The 22984-nt window shown below is 39.2% G+C and overlaps 5 protein-coding genes and 1 long non-coding RNA gene across 10 annotated transcripts; 1 reads left to right on the forward strand and 5 right to left on the reverse strand.

Annotated features, from left to right (window-relative positions):
- Positions 1-1694: 1694 nt before the first annotated feature.
- LOC120015552 (probable esterase KAI2) lies at positions 1695-3846 on the reverse strand. Its single transcript, XM_038868029.1, has 2 exons — positions 2872-3846; positions 1695-2303 (listed from the first exon to the last, which is right to left on the reverse strand). The coding sequence occupies exons 1-2, from the start codon at positions 3237-3239 to the stop codon at positions 1859-1861; spliced, it is 813 nt and encodes a 270-aa protein (XP_038723957.1). The 5' UTR covers positions 3240-3846; the 3' UTR covers positions 1695-1858.
- Positions 3847-5178: 1332 nt separating this feature from the next.
- On the reverse strand, positions 5179-6664 carry LOC120015310 (probable esterase D14L). The gene is made up of 2 exons (XM_038867678.1): positions 6103-6664; positions 5179-5823 (listed from the first exon to the last, which is right to left on the reverse strand). Exons 1-2 carry the CDS (start codon positions 6468-6470, stop codon positions 5379-5381), a joined length of 813 nt encoding a protein of 270 aa, XP_038723606.1. The 5' UTR covers positions 6471-6664; the 3' UTR covers positions 5179-5378.
- Positions 6665-8882: 2218 nt separating this feature from the next.
- Positions 8883-9824, reverse strand: LOC120015127. The gene has a single exon (XM_038867351.1). It carries the CDS (start codon positions 9822-9824, stop codon positions 8883-8885), a length of 942 nt encoding a protein of 313 aa, XP_038723279.1.
- Positions 9825-10955: 1131 nt separating this feature from the next.
- On the reverse strand, positions 10956-11739 carry LOC120014900. Its single transcript, XM_038867016.1, has one exon. It carries the CDS (start codon positions 11525-11527, stop codon positions 11006-11008), a length of 522 nt encoding a protein of 173 aa, XP_038722944.1. The 5' UTR covers positions 11528-11739; the 3' UTR covers positions 10956-11005.
- Positions 11740-11854: 115 nt separating this feature from the next.
- On the reverse strand, positions 11855-14865 carry LOC120014899 (subtilisin-like protease SBT1.7). The gene has a single exon (XM_038867015.1). It carries the CDS (start codon positions 14439-14441, stop codon positions 12144-12146), a length of 2298 nt encoding a protein of 765 aa, XP_038722943.1. The 5' UTR covers positions 14442-14865; the 3' UTR covers positions 11855-12143.
- Positions 14866-17858: 2993 nt separating this feature from the next.
- LOC120015270 lies at positions 17859-22865 on the forward strand. 5 transcript variants are annotated; one of them, XR_005471734.1, is made up of 3 exons: positions 17859-17904; positions 19018-21604; positions 22686-22865. It is a non-coding gene; the product is annotated as an uncharacterized LOC120015270 (long non-coding RNA). The 5 variants fall into 5 exon arrangements; XR_005471738.1 differs by having other exon boundaries at positions 19018-20971; positions 22686-22863; XR_005471737.1 differs by lacking the exon at positions 22686-22865 and having other exon boundaries at positions 19018-20164; positions 20376-21081.
- Positions 22866-22984: the final 119 nt, after the last annotated feature.

Consider the following 22984-nt stretch of genomic DNA (forward strand, 5'->3'; position numbering starts at 1 on the left):
TTCTTCCCCACTCTGCAAGTATGCTTTGAAGGATTCTTTACCGAAGGAGGAGGAAACCTGAGAGAGATAAAATTGAGTAGATGCATGGGTGTGTCCTCATATTAGCAACTGATCGATAATTCAACAATTGCACATTATTATATCCGAATGTAAAGCAATTTCAGTCCTGAATTGGAAGTAAAATTGATGCAAACATATGATACAACATATACACGATTGAGATGCACTATCTTTTGCAAAGTTACCACATTTGATCAACGGAATGGGAACTACTTGGTTTTTTTTTATTAGAACAACTTTTCTTCTAAACAAGGCCCATAATTGGGCTTAACCCATTAGGTCAATAAACCCATGAAAAGACCTAGTTCAATATAAGAGAGGGGCTTTACCAACATATATCACTTGATTGGGTAAGACTCAACCAATGTGGTCTATTTTGGTCTTAACAATTATATCCTAATTTAAAACTATTTTAGTCCTGAATTTGAAATTAAAACTAATGCAATTATGCAAATATATGATAAAACAAATACACGATTGGCATGCACCATAAGTGGTATTTTTGCAATGTTGCCACATTTGATCAACGGAATGTGAACTACTTGGTTATGTTTTATAGCAAATGTCATATAAGTACCATTTTGACAATTTATGGACACATAGGTCCACTTGAAAATCTTTTATTCCACATAAATACCTTTTTTCCACATCAGTGCATCTTTTAAACAATTAATAATTTCATCTTATCATATTTTTCTTTCTTCTTTGATCGACATAGACATAAGAATACCTAAATTTAAGAAATCTCCCCTCCATTTTCACCACTGTCACCTCCGCCTCCACCATTGTCATTGTCCATCTCCACCACTGTCGCACCTCCACCATCATCTTTTTCGCTTTCTTATTCTTCATCTTCTTATTTTTATTCTTCTTTATCTTCTTAGATATGAGATCGTAATCTGAGATGCACTGAGCTCATATATGAAATCGTATAGATTTGAGATCGTACAGTTATAATGTTAGAGTTTCAACGTTACTGTTTTGAAAATGTAACATTGCACAATCAAATCATTTGACTTATTTTCTTAATCCTCTATGTTTTGAAACTGTAAAACTATACAATTAAAATATTAGAATTATATGACGTAAATGGAATTTTTAATGTCTATGTTACAGTTTAAAACAAAAACATTACGCGAACAAAATGGGCCAACTTTAGGTCCTCCTTTTCGGTAGTCGTTTTGGACGGAATCTGGCTAGGCATTATGCATCTCAGTGAGAGGAGTCTAACGGCGATGGTGGTGTAGCGAATCATCGCCGGAATTGTTTGGATTTGAGACTTTTTCTTCTTGTCACTGTTTGAAACAATAACTCATGTTAACATGAACTGATATATAACAAGGGTAGTGATGTAATTAACATTTTCATGGATACTTATATATCCATGTATTTTTTGAATGGACTTAGATGTTCAAAAATCTCCTTAAAGATATCGGTCTGGAATTTCCCCTATGTTTTATTAACAAGGCCCATAATTGAGCCGGGTAGGGAGCTGAGGTCCACATCCAAAAAGACATGAAAGGGTCGTGCGAACCCCGCAACCAATTGATGGTTATCTTTTAAATTTTATTCCAAAATTATTGAGTTTTTTTCTTCCTTTATTTAATTTTTCGTAGATTAATATTTATTTTTTATTTTAAAAATTAACTTCTAATTCCCATTCACATTTAACCAGCATCACATAATTAAAAGTCTCTCTCAATCTTGACGGTAACGTATCATATGACAATTAAAAGCGACTTTAATAACACTTACAGGACCACTAAAGATAAAAATATAAGCAAGAAATGAAACAGAGCTATTGCACAATATTGTAGCGAATGTGATTGAGAAGCACCGGAATCACAACATCCGGCGAGCTCAGTTGCGGCAGGTGACCGTCCGACGACATGACCTCAACAATTGACTCCCCACCAAGATTCTGATGTAAATATTCAGACACCACAACCGGTACAGCCAAGTCCTTCATGCTTTGAATTATGTGACAAGGAACCGTGACTAGAGGCAGTATTTGCCTCATGTCGCTCTGAAATATGGTTTGAGCCACACTAAGGGCTATGTCCGGTCTCATGTTGAACAGGGTCCGGCTGAATTCCTGCACCGCCAACGATTCCATGTCTCCGCCCACGGCTAGTGGCGCAAACCCGGAACACCATGCCTTGTAATTGTCCTGCATAGCCTGAAATAGTTGGTCTAGATCTTCCTGTTCAAATCCTCCGAAGTATTCCACGTCATTCAAGTACCTATATGAACAAAGTTAAAATAATATTAGAACAAATCCAATTTATCTATTGAGAAATTACATTTCAATTGCTCTAAACAGTCGATAAACACTAATTAGTGGAAAGTCTTGAGTTCAATTCCCACTTAAAATAAAATACCCTTGTGAACTATGGTCATGTGTTGTACTAGTTCTATGCATGCATGCCTAACGACTTGAGTTTCGCCCACATCAAAAAGACTTATATAGTATTGTTATCGGTTAAAAAAGATAAACACTGGTTAGTGTCTTAGGACTTATGAGTTATGAACCGCCGCCACCTGCTAATTGGTGCCCCTCCCTGAATAAGATATACACAAAAAAATCATAATATATTGCTTGGAAAAAGACGCTAAAAATTTTCAATTCACAGCAACAGCTATTACACATGTCTAATAGGCTATGAATTATCAAACTGAACAGTTACAGATTGGGATCAATATGTCATTTCATGATAAAAATCTAAAATTGGACTTCTCAGAAATTGTGCTTCACAAGGATTGGCTAGTGAAGTTTGATATTGTTGTCTTATTTAATTTTTTTTTTTTTACCTTGGAGAAGCAGAGATCATGACGAGTTTGGCGAAGAGATCTGGACGAGTGATGGAAGCGATGGCACCGATCATGGCAGAGACGGAGTGGCCAACATAAATACAGGATTCCACCTGCAATTCCTCCAAAATGGCGAGCAAATCATAGGCGTAGCCTTCAAGAGTGGTGTATCGATTGAAATCGAAGTAATCGGGATTCGTAGTACCAGCGCCCATGTTATCGTACAAAATGACGCGGTGATCGTCAACGAGATGCGGCACCAAGTGCTTCCACACGGACTGATCTGTGCCGAATCCATGAGCAAGAACTATGACTCTCTCGCCTGATCCAACTACCTTGACGTTGTGTGCTTGTTCAACGATTCCCATTTTTCTTCGATGGATCGGATTAGAAGGGATTGTGGACTTTGTGGAATTTCTTAGCTTCTTTCACACTATGATGGCTGTTGACGAGGGTTATTATTATGGACCGCATATGCCGATATTTCATGATAAGGTCATGCTGTTTTCTGGTAAGGGTACAGGTGGCGCATTACGATCTGTTTTTGTTGGCTTTAGTATTTACATCGAACGGCCATTAGAGGTCATAAATGGTGACGCGCAGACTCCTTATGATATTTTGTTGCAAGTGGAATCTGATAGACAAAGATCCCACAATGGAAGGGAGGGTTTGGTTTGGATGTACCGATTTGTCATTAATGCAGGTCGTTAGAGAAGGGGTCGCCCAAAACGGTGGAGGAAAAGGAAGTTGCTATATAAGTGTCACAGCCCATTATGCATCTTCTTCAATCTTCACTGCTGAGAAAGCCCACTAAGCTGCAATCATGGAATCTGGCATTAGAGTTAAAAAATGAGTTTGACTTTGACATACAATCAATCGCTGAGCACGTTCGGGTAAAATGACAAGTTGTATCCAGTCTAAACACAGCGGGGATTGTCGAGGCCTTTCCAAGGCAAATGGGGATTGGAGTCATGGTGTGGGGACCAATGTCTTCCTATTCTTATCGTTTCCTCTTGTTTTTTCGTCTCTTTTATTTATCTTTTTCCTATTCTTATCGTTTCCTTTTGCTTTTTTGGGTTTCTTTCATCTCTTTCATTTATCTTTTTTACTAAAAATGGGAAAGGCCAACATGCAGTAAAACAACACAAAATGCGTTTTTTTTTTTTTCCTATCTGATAGAAAAGGATCCGATGATCCTGAATTACCTGGGATCGTAAATCCCTCTATCGAAACCGTTATAAAAAAAACTACTAAACTACTTGGGTTTTAACCTTAAATTTGGAGATTGTATTTGCAATTTTTCAAGAGTACTTTCTTTGGAGTTAGGGTTTTGAAGCCATCTTCAAGTCTCACACATCTATTCACCAAATTACACTCAGAGATGTAGGATCTTGTGACGTTTTTCGGTGGCGTCTTTGACTCTTCGGGAGCCTGGACAAATTCTAAAAAGGTGGCCTTCTTTAAAAAAATAATAAATGTATAATACTTAAATATGACTCTTGTAGCATTTTGAGATACAAAATGAGACTTAAATAAGTTTGGGACTACTATAATACTAATAATTTAATAATTTTTAAAAACACGGGGCATTGGGCTTCAGCCCACCATGCCCCACCTCGAGGTTGCCCTTGCCTAAAGTGCGTGTAGATTGAAAGCCTCTTCTTTCTACGTGGATCTTCACACTACCACGTCAAGTCAATCGAGGAGTCAATTAAGGTTTTTAGGTACATTATCTTGTGTAAGTTTGTAATGTATAGGGTTATAATTAAGGATGTTCCCTGGTGCACTTATTATTCTCTATAGTAGAATGGCATGGAAAAGGAATAACATGAAATCTCAATCCATCCAGCAAAAAAAGGTAAGCAAGTGACCAACACTCGATAATAATAATTTAAAAACTATAAAAAATAATTTGATAATTATTTCAATTAGGGAAAAAAAAAACTAAAAAAGTAACCATCGCCTTGAGATTATCATAATTCCATTGATGCATTGTATACACGAATCGTACTTAGGCGATGGTAAAACGAGGTGAGGAAAACATGCATGCAAGTGATAAAAATGACAATTACAACAAAAAGACATAAAAAAAAAGGACACAAAAAAAAAATACAATAAAAATGACAAAGCACTACAAACAAAATAGTACAAATGAGTTATATTCGACGTGTCGTTAAGAGACGGCATGAAATTAACGAGTCTTAGTTGTTTGTGGAGAAGACAAAAAAAAAAATAGTTAGAATTTTGTTTAGTGACATGGCAATATCTAAGCTGGAAGATGGTAAAGAATAACAGAGAAAAAGAACATCAAGTAACCACTCCCTTCTACTTTATCACGATAAACAGATCAAAACAGCAATTTTGTGTACGTACAAACAGAAGAAACCCAAAGCAGAAGCACAAACACAACCACAAAAACGGCTAATTAAAACATGAACCACAAAGAAAGAAAACTCCAATATTAACACAGTTTCCTACCCCCAGTTTCCAAAACGTTAAGGCGACTATCATGCCGTTAAATTCCAGCGAATGTGTTTGAGAATAGCAGGGATCACGATATCAGGATCGCTTAACTGCGGCAGGTGACCGTTGGACGGCATGATTTCGACGACCGACTTCCCACCCAGATGCTGATGTAAATACTCGGTCGCCTGCAACGGCACGGCAAAGTCGTACTTGCTCTGCAGTAAGTGACAAGGACGCGTGACCATAGGAAGTATGTGCCTTATATCAAAATGGAATATGGCCTGCGCTACGCTGCAGGCTATGTCCGGCCTCGTGCTAAACAACGTCCTGCAAAATTCTTGCACGTGCGGCGATTCCAGGTCTCCGCCTACAATTAACGGTGCGAACCCGGAACACCAAGCCTTATAATTGGATTCCACTGCTTGTAGAAGCTGGTCTATTTCTTGTTGCTCGAATCCTCCGTAGTAATCCACATCGTTCATAAACCTCAACAGAACATAACAGAGTAGAGTAAAACAGAGTCAGTAAGGACAAATAATAGTAACCATAGGGATCTTAGCTGTTGTTATTCAATTATATTTCAGTTACAGAGTTGTACGCATAAAATTTCATGTGCATCATATATGATGGGACATGTAAAGCCCATGAATTTACTTGATCGTATACATTCAACTCAGCAATTGGGATATTAACTCATGAGATCGTCATCATTTTCGGACAAATAATAAAGTGGAAAATTAGTAAATCAGTGAGATTGGATTGTACCTGGGAGAGGCAGAGAGAAAGACTAGTTTAGTGAAGAGATCGGGGCGAGTAATGGAAGCAACAGCAGCAACCATGGCGGAGAGAGAATGGCCTACAAAAATACAAGTCTCAATTTGTAGCTCTTCCAGGATGGCAATCAGATCATAAGCATATCCTTCAATGGTGGCGTATCTATTGAAATCAAAGTAATCCGGATTTGTGGTTCCAGCCCCCATATTATCATACAAAATAACACGATAATCGTTTACGAGATGCGGCACCAGGTGCTTCCACGCAGATTGATCGGTGCCAAAGCCATGAGCGAGGACTATGACTTCATTGCCAGAACCAACTACCCTCACGTTGTGTGCTTCTTCAATTATCCCCATTTTCTTTCTTAGGTTCGAGACGAGACGTATTCTTTGCCTTCCCTTTTCAACTCTTCTCTCGATGTGGCGTTGGGGTAAGTGCTCGCTTGGTAAAAACTTGACAAATATGTAGGACAGGTAGTTGCGTCCTTAATTGTATTGGAATGGCTGAGAGGTAGAGATATTGTGACTCGTGAGGGGACAAAAGGCACCGTCGAAAAATAACAATATTTATCAAGAACAGACAAGCACCACTTGAAAGAGAAAAGCTTTAATCTCAGCTCAATTGTATCTAAATTTGGACCCATACTTAACAATGTGGGCTGGTAAAGTAAGTGGACCAACGAAGCCCAACTAGGCCCTACTTTCTTACACTAGGCCCAACAAAGCAAGATGTGGATCAACGAGGCCCAACTCTTTTACAATTTGATCGGCTCATAATTCGGGTCAAGGTTTAAACATTGGGAAATTTTATTTACACACCACGAAAATACTAAGTTTACACCATTTTTAATTTTTTTTATTTTACATAAATATCCTTGTTAAGAATGACATATTAACCCTTAATTAAAATTAAAATTAAAAAATAAATTTATATTTACATGTTGAATTAAAAATTACTAAATCTACACCAGAATTCTCCAAGGAAAAAAAGATAAAGTTTACAAGCGAAAAAACTTTGTGGAGTAGATATAAATAAGCAAACAAATTGAAATCACAAAGATCATCTTCATCCCCGACAAGAATCTTAGAAACCCGACTCATTGCTCACGACAAGGAGATCTATGACATCGCCCAGGACGGAGTCAGCGTCTTCGCCTTCGTCTCTACCGATGGCTCTGTAAGGGTTTTTAACCTCCGAGATAAGAAACACCCCACCATCATCTACAAGAGTTTTGAGCCAAATACACTATTGGCCCGCCTTAGATCAATAGATTTTCATCCACCATAGTCAACGCACTACTTTAAATTTTTTAATATCACTCTTCATAGGGATGCAAAAGACAAACTTCCTAACGAAAAATGCGAACTTGAAGAAGACTTGTGTATACCCAGAATTAAAAACCTCAAGAATTCATAATAAAAACCAAATATTTTCTTATATGAGGCACTTGATCAACAAAAGGAGTTAAAAAAGAACTAACCTTTATAATTCATTGAACAGAATGATTTTATTCGTTAATCAGGCATCAGCCGGTGAAGTAAACACAGCAGAGAGCAGAGTCAGTTGGGTTCAGGATACTATTATTCTCTTTAAAGAATGATTTGGTTGTGTGTAAACTTAACAACATGCTACTAATATTTTACAAGTTAAGGACATTTTTGTCTATTCATTAAATTTTGTGTGTAAACTTACACATTTTTAGTGTAAACTTGTTTTGTTGGAATAAGTGGTGTAAACTTAGTATTTAAGTGGCGTGCAAATAAAATTTCCCTTAAACATTTTGCTCAAACAGATTTATGATGCGAAGCAAACATTAGCCTAATAACCAACCAATCATCTATGCACTTGACCCCATCTATTACATTTACTAAAAACACACATTTGCGCCGCTCGCTACAACGATCTTTCTCCTGTTCTCCATCACTGTACTTTATACTTCCCTTCAAGGGATTGAAACAGAAAACAGTGAGAACCATGCAAGTAAAGAAGTAGCTGACTTTTCATGAACAGCAATCAATTTGTATTCTTCTGATGAAACAATTATTTATTGAACTTATAAAGAAAGAGAGAGTCTAGTGCTTTTCGAGATAAGTCACGAATTGTCATTTTGTGAGATAAAGCAAATCTAAGGTTACCCTACAATAATGACAGGCACTTCCTCTAATATATATACTTGATCACTTCCATCCACCATGGCTCAATCATTAATTCTCTTGTATACAAATATATCAATATCAGCAGTTTTAACTTTTAACCACTCCAACTAAACAAAAATAGAAGTACATAAACAAGCCTCCACTAAGATTACAAGTCAATTTGAATCATTCCAATGTTCGACGATAACGTGACTCGTTTTGCTTTCCTTGCTGCTTTTCAATTCCATCATTAATGTTATAAAGAGTGAAAAAGAATTTGTATATTTTTCACTGTATCTTAAACGTGTACATGGATGCCTTGATATAAGCTCAAGGAAAAACTAAATAAGAAAAAAAATAATTACAATTGATAACGTAATAATCACCTCTTTGATATGGTTGACATATCGCAATCATATCGTTGGTATCTTTGACAACCCCCTCAAACTCAAGTCGATGTAGTAGAAGCAAGCTTGAGTTTGGAAACCAAGCCTCTGAAACGACCAGGAAGGTGTAGAGATCGAGCGGAGTTGAACAATGCCCTCCGTGTGACATGCTGACGACTAAAATCGCAATCAATATCAATATGTTTAGTACGCTCATGATAGACATCATGTGGCACTGGAAGATATTTTATTTCTTTTTCTTCATTTTCAGTTCCTGCAGCGGCTTCTCCCTGCCCTCTTTGGATTCTCTTGCACTTCCTTTAATATTATGATTATTGTCTTCACAACTGCTCTTAAGGACGATAATTTTCTGTTGAACTGGTTTTACAGTACCAACTGAACAACTGCAACCACTTAAGAACATATGTTTTTTCTGCTTTCTCTGTTTCTCCATGTTCGTACTCTGTTCACTGTGACCCGTACTGCTTCGGATTTTCTCTCTTCTGTTGATGTTGTTATTACTACTTTCACTGCTTCTATTACGACTAACGGAACTACGAATCTTAAGATCTTGTAATTCGATTCCTGGTATGGGTACCAAACCCGGCCTGAAAAATTCCCAAATTGTAGATTTTCGAGAGCGATTACTGATTGTCGGAGTAGTAGAGACTCTGATTTGGGGTTTAGGACTCGGGTGCGTGTGGAATTGGTTTCGGATTCGTGGTTTTGGATTTCTTGCTGTGGTGGTACTGCTAGAGCTGGTGCTGCTTGATGAGTAGTGGCTTTTGATACTACTGCTTTTGCTGCTGAAACTGTTGAACCCACCTAATGAACCAAAATGGTCCATGGACTCGGACCCTGAAAGGCAATTGATTGCGTTCAGGTTCAAGGGCTTGAATTTGGTGAGATCACTCTCTGAACTGATTGAGTGTCGCAGAGGGAGGATTTGGCCATGAAAGAACACATCATCAGCTGCGCACATTTCTGATTCTCTACTCAATGAACGGAAATAAAAATCGTCTTCGCTTTTGATCAAGGGTCGAGATTCTTCGTCAGCGTTTGATTTGTTGTTATCTTCTTTAATCAAATTGATCGGCAGATCAGAGAGTGATAATGCATCCTCGTCTTGCTCTTCGTCCTCTTCTTCGCGAAAGAAACTACAGTTTCCCAATTTTCTCTCGCATGCCATTTTTCCAGTCTCGAAGCCAGAATGGTCTGCCTTTACTGCACGAAACCAAAAGGTCTGGCTTTAATGTTCGAGAGGGAAACAAAATGTAACCATCGGGCCGGCCATTACAGAGCTATTGCTTATGTAGTCTCGCTTTCAAGTAGTACTGGACTGGACATAAGTGGTTATGCCATTGGTTGAATGTTCAAAGTTCAAACTATTATGGATAATAAAAAACAAGAAAAGCGAGCCCAACCAGAGCCCAACCAGATTCCTCATGGACCATTCAACTATTGAACTAGTGGTGCTGGTCCAGCGTCGGCATTGGCTTGCAAATGACATAATAATGTGAATTTCTTCTAGAAACTCTTGCACTTAACACAGCGACCTGTGACACGGGTAGGAAATAGGAAGTGGGAATATATGGATGGCTTCTGTTTGTATACATGTGGTTCTTTTCCAGCTCCCATATTTTGAAAAAACAAAGTGTAAAGGCCCGTAATTTTTTTTACTTATTCTTTTTTATAAGGCCAGTAATTGCTATTGATTCACTAGATTTTTCTAGATAACGAAAGTTTGGCTTCTAGATTGAGTACAGATGCATACATATATATATATATCATGTATGATTAACCCCTTGAAATATTCAGCATGAAAAGAAAGGGAAAAAAACATGTTAGGATTTGTCCTAGCCTTCTAAAATGAGCACCAAATATTTGATTGTCAGATCATGGATTTTGATTGGATAGTGGAATTTCGCCAATATTATCTTTTTCTATATGGTTCCAAACAACCAATTCTACTAAATGACCACGGAACGGACAATACATTGCACAGTGCCCTACCAAATGGATTTTGTCTCCTCATCTTTTCTTTTCCTAGTACACAAGTGGCCCAAAATAAGTGAAGCCACTTTGTTGGGCCATTTGTACCTCATGAGTCATGTCTATGATAGGACCATAAGCATATTTGGGCTTCTAAGCACAGAGGCCCAAAGAGACCAAGATTTTTGGGCTTCTCAGCAAGTAGGCCCAATATTTCATCTTCATCTGATCCATTATGTCTTCGATAGATTTAGTCTTCTAGAGATGCAAGTCGCAAGATCATGCATATGTCAAAATGTTGAAGAGAAATAGAACGCAAGATTAAACATAAACATTAATTTTCTTTTATTCCAGGAAGAACATGTAAAATAGCTCGCTTTAGGGCACTCCTTGATGATTAATTACATCAGTGGGTGCAACGTCAGACTGAGACGAGACTGCAGTTCCAGTCCCAGAGGGTGTGGGAGCATCGGTGGAGCCACCTCCGCGAGGCTTGGGTTCCTGATGGCCTTCAGTTCCATAGCCTTTGCGCTTGTAATCGTCCACGTCCTTGTACTTCACATACGGACTGTCCACCACTGGAAGCCCTTCTAAGCTCCCCTTCTTCTCTTCACCACCACTGTCTTGCTTTTTCTCCATCTGCTGCCACTTCTCGTCTTCTGGACTCTGCTTGATGAATCTGTCGGTTTTGCATGGCTTTATTATATGGTATTTGATCTTCACTTGCTTTTGTGCCACGTCGTAGATTACGTGTTCATCATCTGTGACCATGAGCTCCACGTGGCAAGAATTGCTCTCAAGTCTCAACACATGACTTCTGTTTCTGTGAGGCAGCATAAACTCTTTATTTATGAGAATCAGAGCTGTTAACAAAACGTTCATAGAAGAGTAATACTGCATTCAGATGCTAGTTAAGAAGCATTCAGCTGCCCAGAGTTCGCAAATGACTGGTTTAATTGCGAATGATTTGTGCCGACTAAGTCATGTGGATCTTTAATAAGTGCGTACAGATGAGAAGATATGCTTTCATTTTCCTGTGTCCTACCAAGCCTTCTCTACGCAGTTAGCTGTCTGTCACGGATAGTTGGAATTATTGTACTGGAAATTTGTACGTATCTTATCATTAATTGAATAATTATTTGTACTCCCCGTTGAAAAAGTGGGAACTGTTTCTAAACCTCTAATAGTACTCTACTAAAGTTATTGAACAGTCACAGGAAACAGACAGAAACTTAACAAGGATTGTATTCATGATAATTTAATTTTCAAAGCATAATTAATTCACTTGGTCAACAAATACACCGAGACAGAGATTGACATTGCCCTATGTCTCCTCTCGGAGACCAATATCAAATCTCAAACACCAGTTCCAGCTCAGTTTATAGCCGGAAATCGTGAAGATTCATAACATGAAAGTATCAAACTGATTAACACAAGCAACGTCGCGCCTTCCTTTGAGCACGGCGAACAATTAAGTTTCGGGTTAAATTCCCATTATTACTTTTAATATCCGACACTAGGTCCAGCTAACACCAATTGGACTCCCAACGACATGCTTTCCGTCGGACCACTCTAGATGACCAAACACATTCGTGTTGGACGGCATTGTTGATACGGCCGTGAATGTCACCACAAACGGCTTTTTCTCGTTGGTTTGAGTGAAACTCAACGTTGCAGGCTCAACTGAAATCTTCACCGCTGGATTATCCGATGAAAGGCTCACCTTATACGTCCCCGGCGCTCCAACATTGGTCAAAGTTCTAGTGTGCTTAATTACATTACTGCCACCCACAGCATCGAAGCTAACAGCAAAAGAAGGATAGTTCAGATCAGTGACGCTGTACTTCTTTTTGGCATCGCAGGTAAATGATCTCCTTGCGACGCTGCTAATCTCTGATGGTGTGTAATTTAGCGCGCAGAGGAAATCTAAGTAATCATTGACCGTCAGATCATAGACGAGACCTGGATCAAGGGCTGCCACGGGGTCCACGTGTCCAGCTCCGTAATCGAACGGTGTGGATGGTTTTCCGGTGGCGAGGTCTTGCAAATTTTGACCATTTGGGTATGTTGAGTAGGCAGTGGTCATAAGTGCTGATCTTATAGCCGCCGGGCTCCAGTCCGGGTGAGCTGCTTTGAGCAGCGCAGCGAGACCACTCACATGCGGACATGACATCGAGGTTCCGGAAATTATGTTGAACTCCACGCGTCGGGTATCGTCTGCGAGACCGGTAGGACCCACACCGCCTGACCAACCAGCTAAGACGTTGACTCCTGGAGCGATAAGATCTGGCTTCAGAATTCCTGGGGTAATTGAATTGGGACCTCTTGAGCTAAACGCCGCCACTACCGGTGATGGTTGAATTCCCAGTTTGGTCCCTTCGAAGAAAATGGTGACAGTCGGGTTTGGATCAGAAAACAAATATTTCTTAATAGCATCACCACTTTTTTGACCCACAGTAGAGGCAGGCAATAGATGAGCATCTGCAACCAGTTCTTCGCCGTTTGCGGCAGTGTTAGCCAAGACCATGCCCAAACCACCGGCTGCTTTCACATTTTCACCTTTTTGGACTCTGGGGTTTACTCCACGATCGCATAGCACAATCTTGCCTTTAACTTTTTCTGGTATGAGAGTACCCATCATGCACAAATTTCCACTACTTGAGTTGCTTGCATTAGCAGCATGAACAAATGGCAAAAGAGATCCCGGTAATGGGGCTCCACGAAAAAGGGAAACACCCGAGTAATTTTGGCCATTTCCGAGGCTAACATACGCTGGGAAATCGCGATCCAGTGTGCCAGCCCCCACGGTAGTAATCCATGGAGCCACGTTTGACAAGCTGAATGCACTTGGGCCAGCATTTCCCGCAGAGCAAGAGATCAGAATTCCCTTCTCCATCGCCGCAAATGCTCCAATCGCTACACTGTCTCTGTTATAATCTGACATTCCACCCCCCAGTGACATCGATAGCACGTTCACATTATCTTCAACAGCCTTGTCAATGGCTGCTAAAATATCGGAGCTAAAACAACCACCAAGCCAGCATACCTTGTATGCCGCAATTCTAGCGAACGAGGCCATCCCACGCGCTGTCCCCTCCGCGTAGCCTAACATGCTTGCCTTTTCAACTGCGGAACCACCGACGGTACTCGCAGTGTGAGTGCCGTGACCATCGTCATCTCTTGGAGACTTCGATTCTTTAGATTCATCAATTGGGCCAAGCGCGGCTTCGTAGCCATTAGCGAAGTACCTGGCACCGATTAATTTGCCATTGCAAAGCTTAGAAGAGAAATTAGTACCAGATTCGCACTCGCCTTTCCAGGTACTGGGAACCGGACCGAGCCCTGTATCGGCGAAGCTTTTGCTTTCCGGCCAAACGCCAGTGTCCAATACTCCGATAACCACTGCTCCAGCTGCGCTAGATGCTGGAAACAGTGCTGCGTTTTTATCGAGCCTAAGGAACTCAGGTGTGCGAGTCGTGTGGAGCTCGTATTTCAATTCAGGCAACACGGCAAGAATCCCTGGTTGATTCTTAAGTGACTTAGCTTCGTCCGCAGTTAATTGAGCTGAGAATCCATGGATCGCGTTGTTGTACGCGTACAGCATTTCTGAAGAGTCGGACACCGATTTCAGTGACGAGTCGTACCAGTGCGAAGGATGCTCAAACTCCTCTGGCATCTCAGATTTTGCCATGTGTACTATGTAAGTTGTTTTCTTCGTTTCATCGTTCTTCTCCTCCTCCACTGCCATGGACACGCTGCAGAGACCGATAAGAAGAAGGATCATCAGATACTTAAAGGGCATAATAATCTTCATCTTTCTCTTCCACTGATCTCTCAATACTTGGGAGTGATATAGTAGGGAATACAGAAGATTCCTCGTCTGTAGCACTGCTGATATTAATATGTATATGCAGAGATACAATGTGAACGCACACACTCAGCGTCTCACAGTCACCGAGAGAGAAGAAGAAGCAGCGGTGAGTGGTTGTCCGCTATCGTGAATGATTGCATTAAGACAAAAAAAAAAAGGGGCGGACGAGAGAGGAAGAGGGGACTCTACAGTCTACAGCCTGGGAGAAGTATTTTAATATTAATATTCATCACGTGAATATGCCTCCCTTTTTTCCATTGCCGGCTCTCTTCTCTAGAGATTCTCTTCTTGGCTTTGGATCTCTCTTTGATTTATTTTTGTTATTTTTCCTTGAAGAGATCAAGTGAGTTTGATCAATAATCAACCTTGCTCGAAGCCCATAGGGCCTCTCATTGTTATGGGACCCACGTTTTCTATTCTTTTTTCTTCAAAAAAAAATAATCTCGGTCGTCCATTTACCTCGGTTGGTAAGTGAGATTTAGAAAGTTTTATCTGCTAACCAACTATACTTATTTATCCCACCTAATTTATACTTTTCAATGTTGTTGTTGGGTTGGGTTGGGCTGGGGTGGTGGGTCCGTCAATCACGTGCACACTCTTTGAACGGTAACATTTTTGGGTGTGGGGGAGAGATGATGGGTCTGCGGATCACGTGCAAGCCCTTTGAACAGTAACATCTTGGGATTTGATTAGTATATGGTTTGCTTTATCATTACTTCATCCATGATATTAGTCTGCATCGTGTCAAAGGCATGATCTTACACGACTTTACCATTTTTCTTCAACGGTTATAATTTGATTGGGAATTTTCGGATTCAAATGATGATTTTGATCGAGTGGGCGTTTGAAAGCAGTTTTTTATTTTGTTTGTGGTTGGTATCAATCAGATAATCACATTATCTTGTAAGGTAAAAAAGTAGTGGAGAGCCGGACTTTGTTTTTCATTGGATTATTGAGGATTTGATTGAGAACATGCGTACTGATTTGAATAGGTGTACGAGTTTGAGTATTTCGAAGATTAGCATGTAACAAAATGTATGAGTTGATATTCTCATCAAATGGATCGCTGCTTTGAATCTTGCAAGCAGCATTTCCAACTATTTACTTCTAGATTTTCAATGTTGGTTAGATAGTGACTATAATCCACCAGGATACTTCTTCGGTCTGTACTTCGATGTTGATAGTCTTGATTTGTTTGTGCAAGACAGAAAAAGAAGTACTGAAATTATTAATTTTTGTTTTGATTTGAAAATTGTTTAAAATTTTGACAAGTGTTTAAGGGTGTGATCCTAAGTTCCTAACAATAAAATGTGTAGGAAAACTTAATAAAACATCATCTAATGTCAGTTTATGTCAACAAGAAGTCTCCCGCACATCCAAAATCTATTGGTGTGCTAATGTTTGCCTCAGGGATAATCCTAAGAAGAAACAAAAGTATGATATAATATGACACACATCCAAAATCGTTTGATTTTAAACGAATTGCAAAATCCAAATAAAAAACAGTGCTAGTGGTGGGTTAGGCAATAACTATGACAAACACACAGTTCAAACCTACCACATCCACATGTGACCATGAGTATGTGTACGACTTAATTAGTTAAAACAATTAATGACTTGTTTTACTCTAATGATAACTCTTAAACGCATTCAAATTTCTATGCGTGTAAGGAACTGAACAAAAATGTTGTTTACTTGTTTCGATCTAACAAGTTTGTTAGGGATTTATATATCTTGATTTCCAAATATATGGTTGCATAAGCGTATAAATGATCAACCATATATGACCAAGCAAAGCAATCTCATCCTGGATTCGCGCAAACAAGTCATGGGAGATTTTGACTGACTACAATTGAACAAATGAGCTATTTTTTGTGCGTTAGCAAATCTAGTATAAACACTACAAAGTAATACTTTCGTAGGAGACTTTCTTCTTATCTAGGCCGTCTCTATTAGTTCTTAAAGTCCATAAAAATATTCGTTATATGAGAGGGTTGAACCTTTATTTATATATCACTCAATTGACTTTACTTATATATCATTCCGTTGGAGAGGATAAAATCTTAACTTTGTAAGCTTATGGTGAGCTTTCGGTTTTGGGTTACTTTGGCAGCTTGAATAATAATTGATATAAAGAAACGTAGAACAATTATTGGACTCTTAACGTGAGTGACCTAATTCCTTTGCTTTGTACTTTTTCAGTCCTCCAGCTTTGATTTCCTTCAAGAAACATTAATAAAGCTGGTCAAGTTTGCTCAAAGGGAGGAATGCACGTTATCTTCACTTTTGTTTTGTTTTGTTTTTTTAAATCTTTGGATTTGTGTAGGTCTTTACGTTATAGATACAAGATATTTTGCTCCTCTATTATTGCATTGCCCATTAGATATGTCTTGCTCATAAGAAAAGAACAAAAGAGATAGGCAGTAATACTGTGGAATGTAATAGTCATGGTATCCTGACCAATCTGGTTTGCAGTGCAGGATAGGCCACGATGACGACGGGGTGCACCATTACCGACAAACATTAAATGTTCTTTCTTAAATGTCTAATTTTGCGGCTGAAATTTAAGGTGGACACCTGTAAAACTACACATTTTCATGCAAAATCTATAAAATCCTAAGCACCTCCCATGTAAGACGATCTGTGCCTTCTCTTAAATTGCTGGCAGTGTTCAAAATTCAAAGCGCATTAACTTGTTTGATCTAAAGAGGTTCAGATGTAGTGTGGATATGGTTGCCTGGATCCAGTTAACAGATGCCATGACACCGCGTCTCAATTAGACCTGATCATCTTCTCCCATGGATCGGGTCTGGACACAAATCTGGGCCCAGACATTTTTATGGGGCCAGGCCTGAGTTTGTATTTTAAGATTAAGGCTCGGCCCAGCCTGCTCGTTCATTTGGGAAAAATTAAGAATAATCATAATAATGCAATTAAATGGGACGAAACTTGCATGGGAAAAAAAGTTGGAAGTTCAATTGAATTTGATGAAAAGATATGGAAAATGCTTACGAAAGTGAGGTATAAGGTCCATATCTCGCGTAGTTACACTCTGCTTCAATTTTTCAGCCCAGGTTTTTTTTTGAAAATAATTCTGAACAATATTTTGAATGGGCCTCATAGGCCACGTGGCATTATCATCCCATTTAATAGGAAAAAAAATTAAATATCACAATTTGTAAAATTGATCTCTTAAGGCATCACCTTGGTCCCCAAAAGATCTCTCTCAACTTGGGACCATGAAACCCTACCAAGCATAGTAGGATTGGACATAAGTCGGATCGTTTTATTATTAGTCGATAAATCAATCGACTTCGCTCTAAATTGAAAATCACTACCTACCAGATTCTTGGGTCAAGTAATGATTGCTTATCAACGTTTCGTCCAAACTCTTGCTGCTTACGAGGTATCCTTCATAATTTCTCTGTTTGTCTTGGATGTGGATGTATTTCACTGGATAGAGTAGCAATTGCAGGCTCACGGTGCTGAAATTTGAATCACGAAAATGAATTGGTCCTTAGTGCATCGTGTTTTATGAAATTTTATTTGAGTGGGAGATGATGTCTTGGCATGTGAAGTGGTAGTGTCAACATTAGTGAATATTTGATTGTATTTCGAGTGAATTAAATGAGAGAATTCCAATGCCATTCTATCTTGGCTTGCTTCGACCATAATATTGGTTGAGTATTATAATCAAACCAGTACAAGTTTATTTCACTCTATTTATGGTCCTTCTATTGTCACTTCATGCGAATAATTTCCTTCAAGCATTCATTGAACTGTTTAATGAAGATCATGTTTCTCTAACCGCCAGTATTTATGTTAGGATCCTTGTACTGAGGAAAAACATTGAGGCTTAGTTTTGTGTTTTTGCATTGCTTGTGTTTATTGGAACTGATTAAAGAAGCAGCTTATAAAATCTTATTCCACGAGTTAATTTGACATTGTTTATTTTTTGGTGTTTCTTCTTGCTGTTGTCAAAATGTTGTTTGTAACATCTTCTGAAGAAGCTTATGAAAGTCTACTCATTTTACATTTTATGGTAATTTTTAGGAGTTTATGAAAAGCTACTTCTCCTTGTTGTTAGGTGGTTTTAGAAGCACCTACAGCTAGCCTCTGCTCATTGTTTCGTTAAGCATTTTAATGATTTGCAATAAACTATTTTTAAAATTTGCAGAACATTCTATTAAAAGATTTTCCGTAAGCTGCTTCTGATAGGCACATGCAACACCAAAACTAAGCTTCAGTAGCTTGAACTTCCACAATCACTTTTAGTATTTGATACCCAGGATTATTCGTTACTTTCATGCAGCATAAATTAGTTGCTTAAACCTCATTGAATTGGTATGAAGCTTTCTTGTTGGCACAGAATTACATTCTGTGGTTGGCATTGAAAATTTGAAATCACTAGGCAGAAAAAGGGATCATTATGTTCCGTTAGGCATTTGTATGAAATCACTCATTGTAATCAAAATATGAAAATACCTATTTATATTTTTTGTATGAATTGTTTCAACAGATTATGGCTGTTTGAGCCTCGCTGTGGCATGCATGACATAGGTGGTTGGTATGTTGAAACATTTGGCAGAGATAAAAAAAGCTGCACAGTCGCAGCACAAAGGTATCGGAATGGCTCTGGTTCGAGCCAGCAATTTGAGAATTAAGCTCATGTCATGTTACCTTATGGGAAGCCTCACAGTATTCAATTATTATATGTAGAGATGTAAAGTTGGCCAGGCCCAGCACGACAGATTTACTTTCGCTGTCCGGGCTGAAACCCAGGCCCAGCCTAAGAAGAGGTGTTGGGCCTAGCACGGCACGTTAAGCTCGGTCAGCAGGCCGACGGGTCATCAGTTCGTTTGACACGTCTAATCATACTGTCTCCAAACTTTGGATATTAATCTGTTAATGAGTTGTTTTGCAGTGCTTTATGCATCGGTACTCAGTGGGATAGTTGGGACTTGGGGCCAGTTCTAATAATTCTTTGCTATTGCAACCAACTTGCTCAAGAGAGACAATACCTGTCGCTTATTCTGACAGTGCAGAAACTTCAGATTCAAGCCATGTTGGAACAATAAATTTATGATTTGGATGGTGTCGAATTCACGTCCAGATTCAGGTGACATGTTTGTAACTCATGACAAAGCGAAGTTTCAGTCACCAGTGATTACTGCAGTATGATCATCTTTTTTGCGCCATAGTGGACATTCAGAAGATAATTCTTGGAATATATGGATGAAATGATTGTTTTATATGCTGTTGAAGCATTTATGAAGATCGACTTCCTATATAACTTAGCATCCCCAAAATCATCACTTATCTGCTTCTGCCTGTTTTGAGAGCAAATTTATGCTTGCTCCGCACCATGTGTCCTTGAAGTTGTTCTGACGTGGAATTGAAAAAATGACCGCATGGAACCCCAACTGCATGTATGTTAACAAAGAAAGTAATTAGCATTTTCTTTGGATGCTCCTTTGGCAAATTTTGTTATCGGACGGTAGCTGATGCAGGAGGAAACTGATGGTACGTCCTCGAGTTACATGAACAGTTCATGTTTGCAGGTTCTATGTGTTTTTTGTTGTGTCAGAATAAGCTCAGCTGTTGCATCTTTCTTGCCATGTGAAGGGGTTAATTAATTTCCATGAAAGTTATAAAGTTGAATTGTGGTAAGTGTTGATGTTTCACTTTAAATTTTTTCTTATATTATCTGTCTTTGGCATTTTCCTTGTGTTTCTGATGTTCCAAAGAATCTACACCTTTTGTTCAGAATAATTGAATAAAACTTCAAGCTTTTAGCGTTGTCAGCACGTAACACTAAGGAGTTATATAATTATTCATCCTTCTCCCCATTACTTGACTAGATCTTCCCATTTGCAGTACTGCCCTCCTGCTAATGCCTGATGATATCTGTCTCTGCAGTATACTGGTCTTCCATAAGCAACTTCGGCTAGATTGTCATCATCCTGCACATTTGTGTGTGTATGTGCTGATGCATCCATGGTTCAATGGGAATGAGTCTGTCACTAAATAATTTGGTTCAGTGCTCAAGCGTAAGTTTTTCTCACTGTAATGTTACAAAATTGACATAATATTTGCATCTGTACCTTGTAAGAGCCCAAGAGTCTGTCACAAGCGAGCACCTGTGCGAGAGAATGAGAGAGGTTGTGAACTTATGGTTACAAAATACAACTGAGGAGTTATATAATTATATATGTTTCTGCCTGTCCACTTTGTCATTTCGTCTTCCTTACTTTATTCATTTTATTACTAATGCACCCAAAGCACTCAATAAACATGGCTAGTAGTCGGTATAGCTTTTCTGAAAGTCTTAATACTTTATCATACATCTTGCTTCATTTCTAGAGACCAACTCTTTTCTTGTTGGATGTTTAATCCCAGTTTGATTATGATTACAAGTCGTAATTTAGCTACAGTGATCCAACTGGGGTGATTACTGGATCAAGTGTATACAGGTAAGAACAACGTGTGTGCAACTTCCATTCTTATGATCTGTATTCCCTTTTGCAGGAACTCAATGCTTTTCTCATCAACTTTGAATGAATTCTCAGAAGTTGCATTTTCTGCTAGTTACATTATTTTCCTCGTAAACTCGATTACTTTTATCATTATTTAAAGCACTAATTTGGGCACTCAACCATCCTTTATGGGTTTTAGACAGCACTTCAACGTTTCTCTCGTTTGTCCCATCTTTTCTTTATGAACGTAACTTGTCTTCTCATAAACCGAACCCATTCACTAGTGCGCTCAACTCACTTTCGCGAAATCCATCATGCTTCTCCTGGATTGAACTCCATTCTTTGTGAAATTATTCATTCTCTCATACATATCATCTATCCCCGTTTCAAATGGATTCAACTCTGTTTCTCACAATTTCAACTCTTCTCATGAACCTGTTTTCTTTTCCATTGCATTGATTTTATATCATGAACATGACTCCCCCCCCCCCCTGCCGCTGCCCTGCGTGGGGGTTGAGTCGGTTGACATAAACACCTGGTGAAGAGTTTCTCAGGTGGTTATACAAAAAACGTTCTTCAGTTCTGCATCCTCTATAGGATTTGGCTTGGGTGCCATTGATTATTTATGAGGTAAATCTGAAGGGTGCTTTTCTTCTTTTTGCATGGTAGGTCTACTACTTGCTTGTCTTAGCTGGGTTAAAAATATCTACATACCATGCGCAAGCTTTTGGGTTTGCAGTGTTCATGCATGTGCATTCTACTTCACGAATCCGTCTAGAAGCTGCATTGCATTAAATAACATAATGGAATTCCTCGATAAATAGAATTTTTGAAACTCGACATAGGTATGTAGAGTGTGCTTCTAGGAAGCACCGACTCGGATGCGGGGACACGGGGATTCGTAAAATCTCAAAAATCTTGTTTTGAGTGCGGGGACTCGGCAAATAAAAAATATTTAAATATATTTTATATAAAATAAATATTGAGATATAGAATAAAATAAAACAACATATGAGTTTAAATAAAGGAAATTGAGCCATTTTGACGTTTGAGTGACGTGAGATATTCATATTACAAAGAATTGAGAGGCCCACAACCAGACTTTAACACACCAAAGCCCATATGAGAAGACCCAAACATAGATCTGGTCCCACGTGAGAAATAGCACAGCTGTGGTCCTGTGGACAAATGAGGCCCTAAGTCTACTGAAGGAATAGAAGGTTCTAGAGGAATTGCGATGGAGAAGAGAAGAGGTGGGAGAAGAGCAGAGGTGGGAGAAAAGAAGAGTAGAGGTGGGAGAAGAGGAGGAGATCACGAACATACCTGAGATTCAGCTGCTTCGAGGTCGCGATTTCAGCGGAGGAGAGTTCGCGATTTCAAATGCTTCGAGGAGGAGTCGTGATTTAGGGTTGGAAGGAGACTGGTTTTAAGTCAAAATCCGAGTCCGCTGCGAGTCGACAACGAGTCAGAGGTGAGTCGATGGCCTGTTGACTATTCAGACGCGTGATGCCCGCGTCTGAGCCGTATTTCTGCACGTCCTCCGCGCGGGCGCACTGAGTGCGTATGCGACGTGGACTCGGCACCCATTTTGCCAAGTCCGTGCTTCCTAGGTGTGCTTACATCGAACATATTGGCTCAGCCCCATATTTTCAAAGTACTGTATAAATCACTAAAATGTCCTAATTCATGTTTTTCTTTTGATATTTAATAGGTGGTCTTGCAAACAATTTGGTGCACACAATTTCTCCAGAAAGCATAACTACACTTGTGATTAAGTGGCTATAATGGAGAAGAAAAACAAGGAAAAGTACCAGAAAAATTCTTAAGACGTGCAATGACACAAGGAATAGAGTGCCCGTTCCAGTGGCTAGCGCAAATCGCAAAGGTTGCTGCAGCCTGCAGGGTTGGAACATATAAAGCTGTATACAGATTGACATGCATTTTTCTGCCTAATATATGTATGATGTCCATTTGTGTGGAAACATCCGAGGAAATTTTCAAAAAATCTGC

The sequence above is a fragment of the Tripterygium wilfordii genome, chromosome 14 (genome assembly GCF_013401445.1).
Source record: "Tripterygium wilfordii isolate XIE 37 chromosome 14, ASM1340144v1, whole genome shotgun sequence".
Classification (NCBI taxonomy): domain Eukaryota; kingdom Viridiplantae; phylum Streptophyta; class Magnoliopsida; order Celastrales; family Celastraceae; genus Tripterygium; species Tripterygium wilfordii.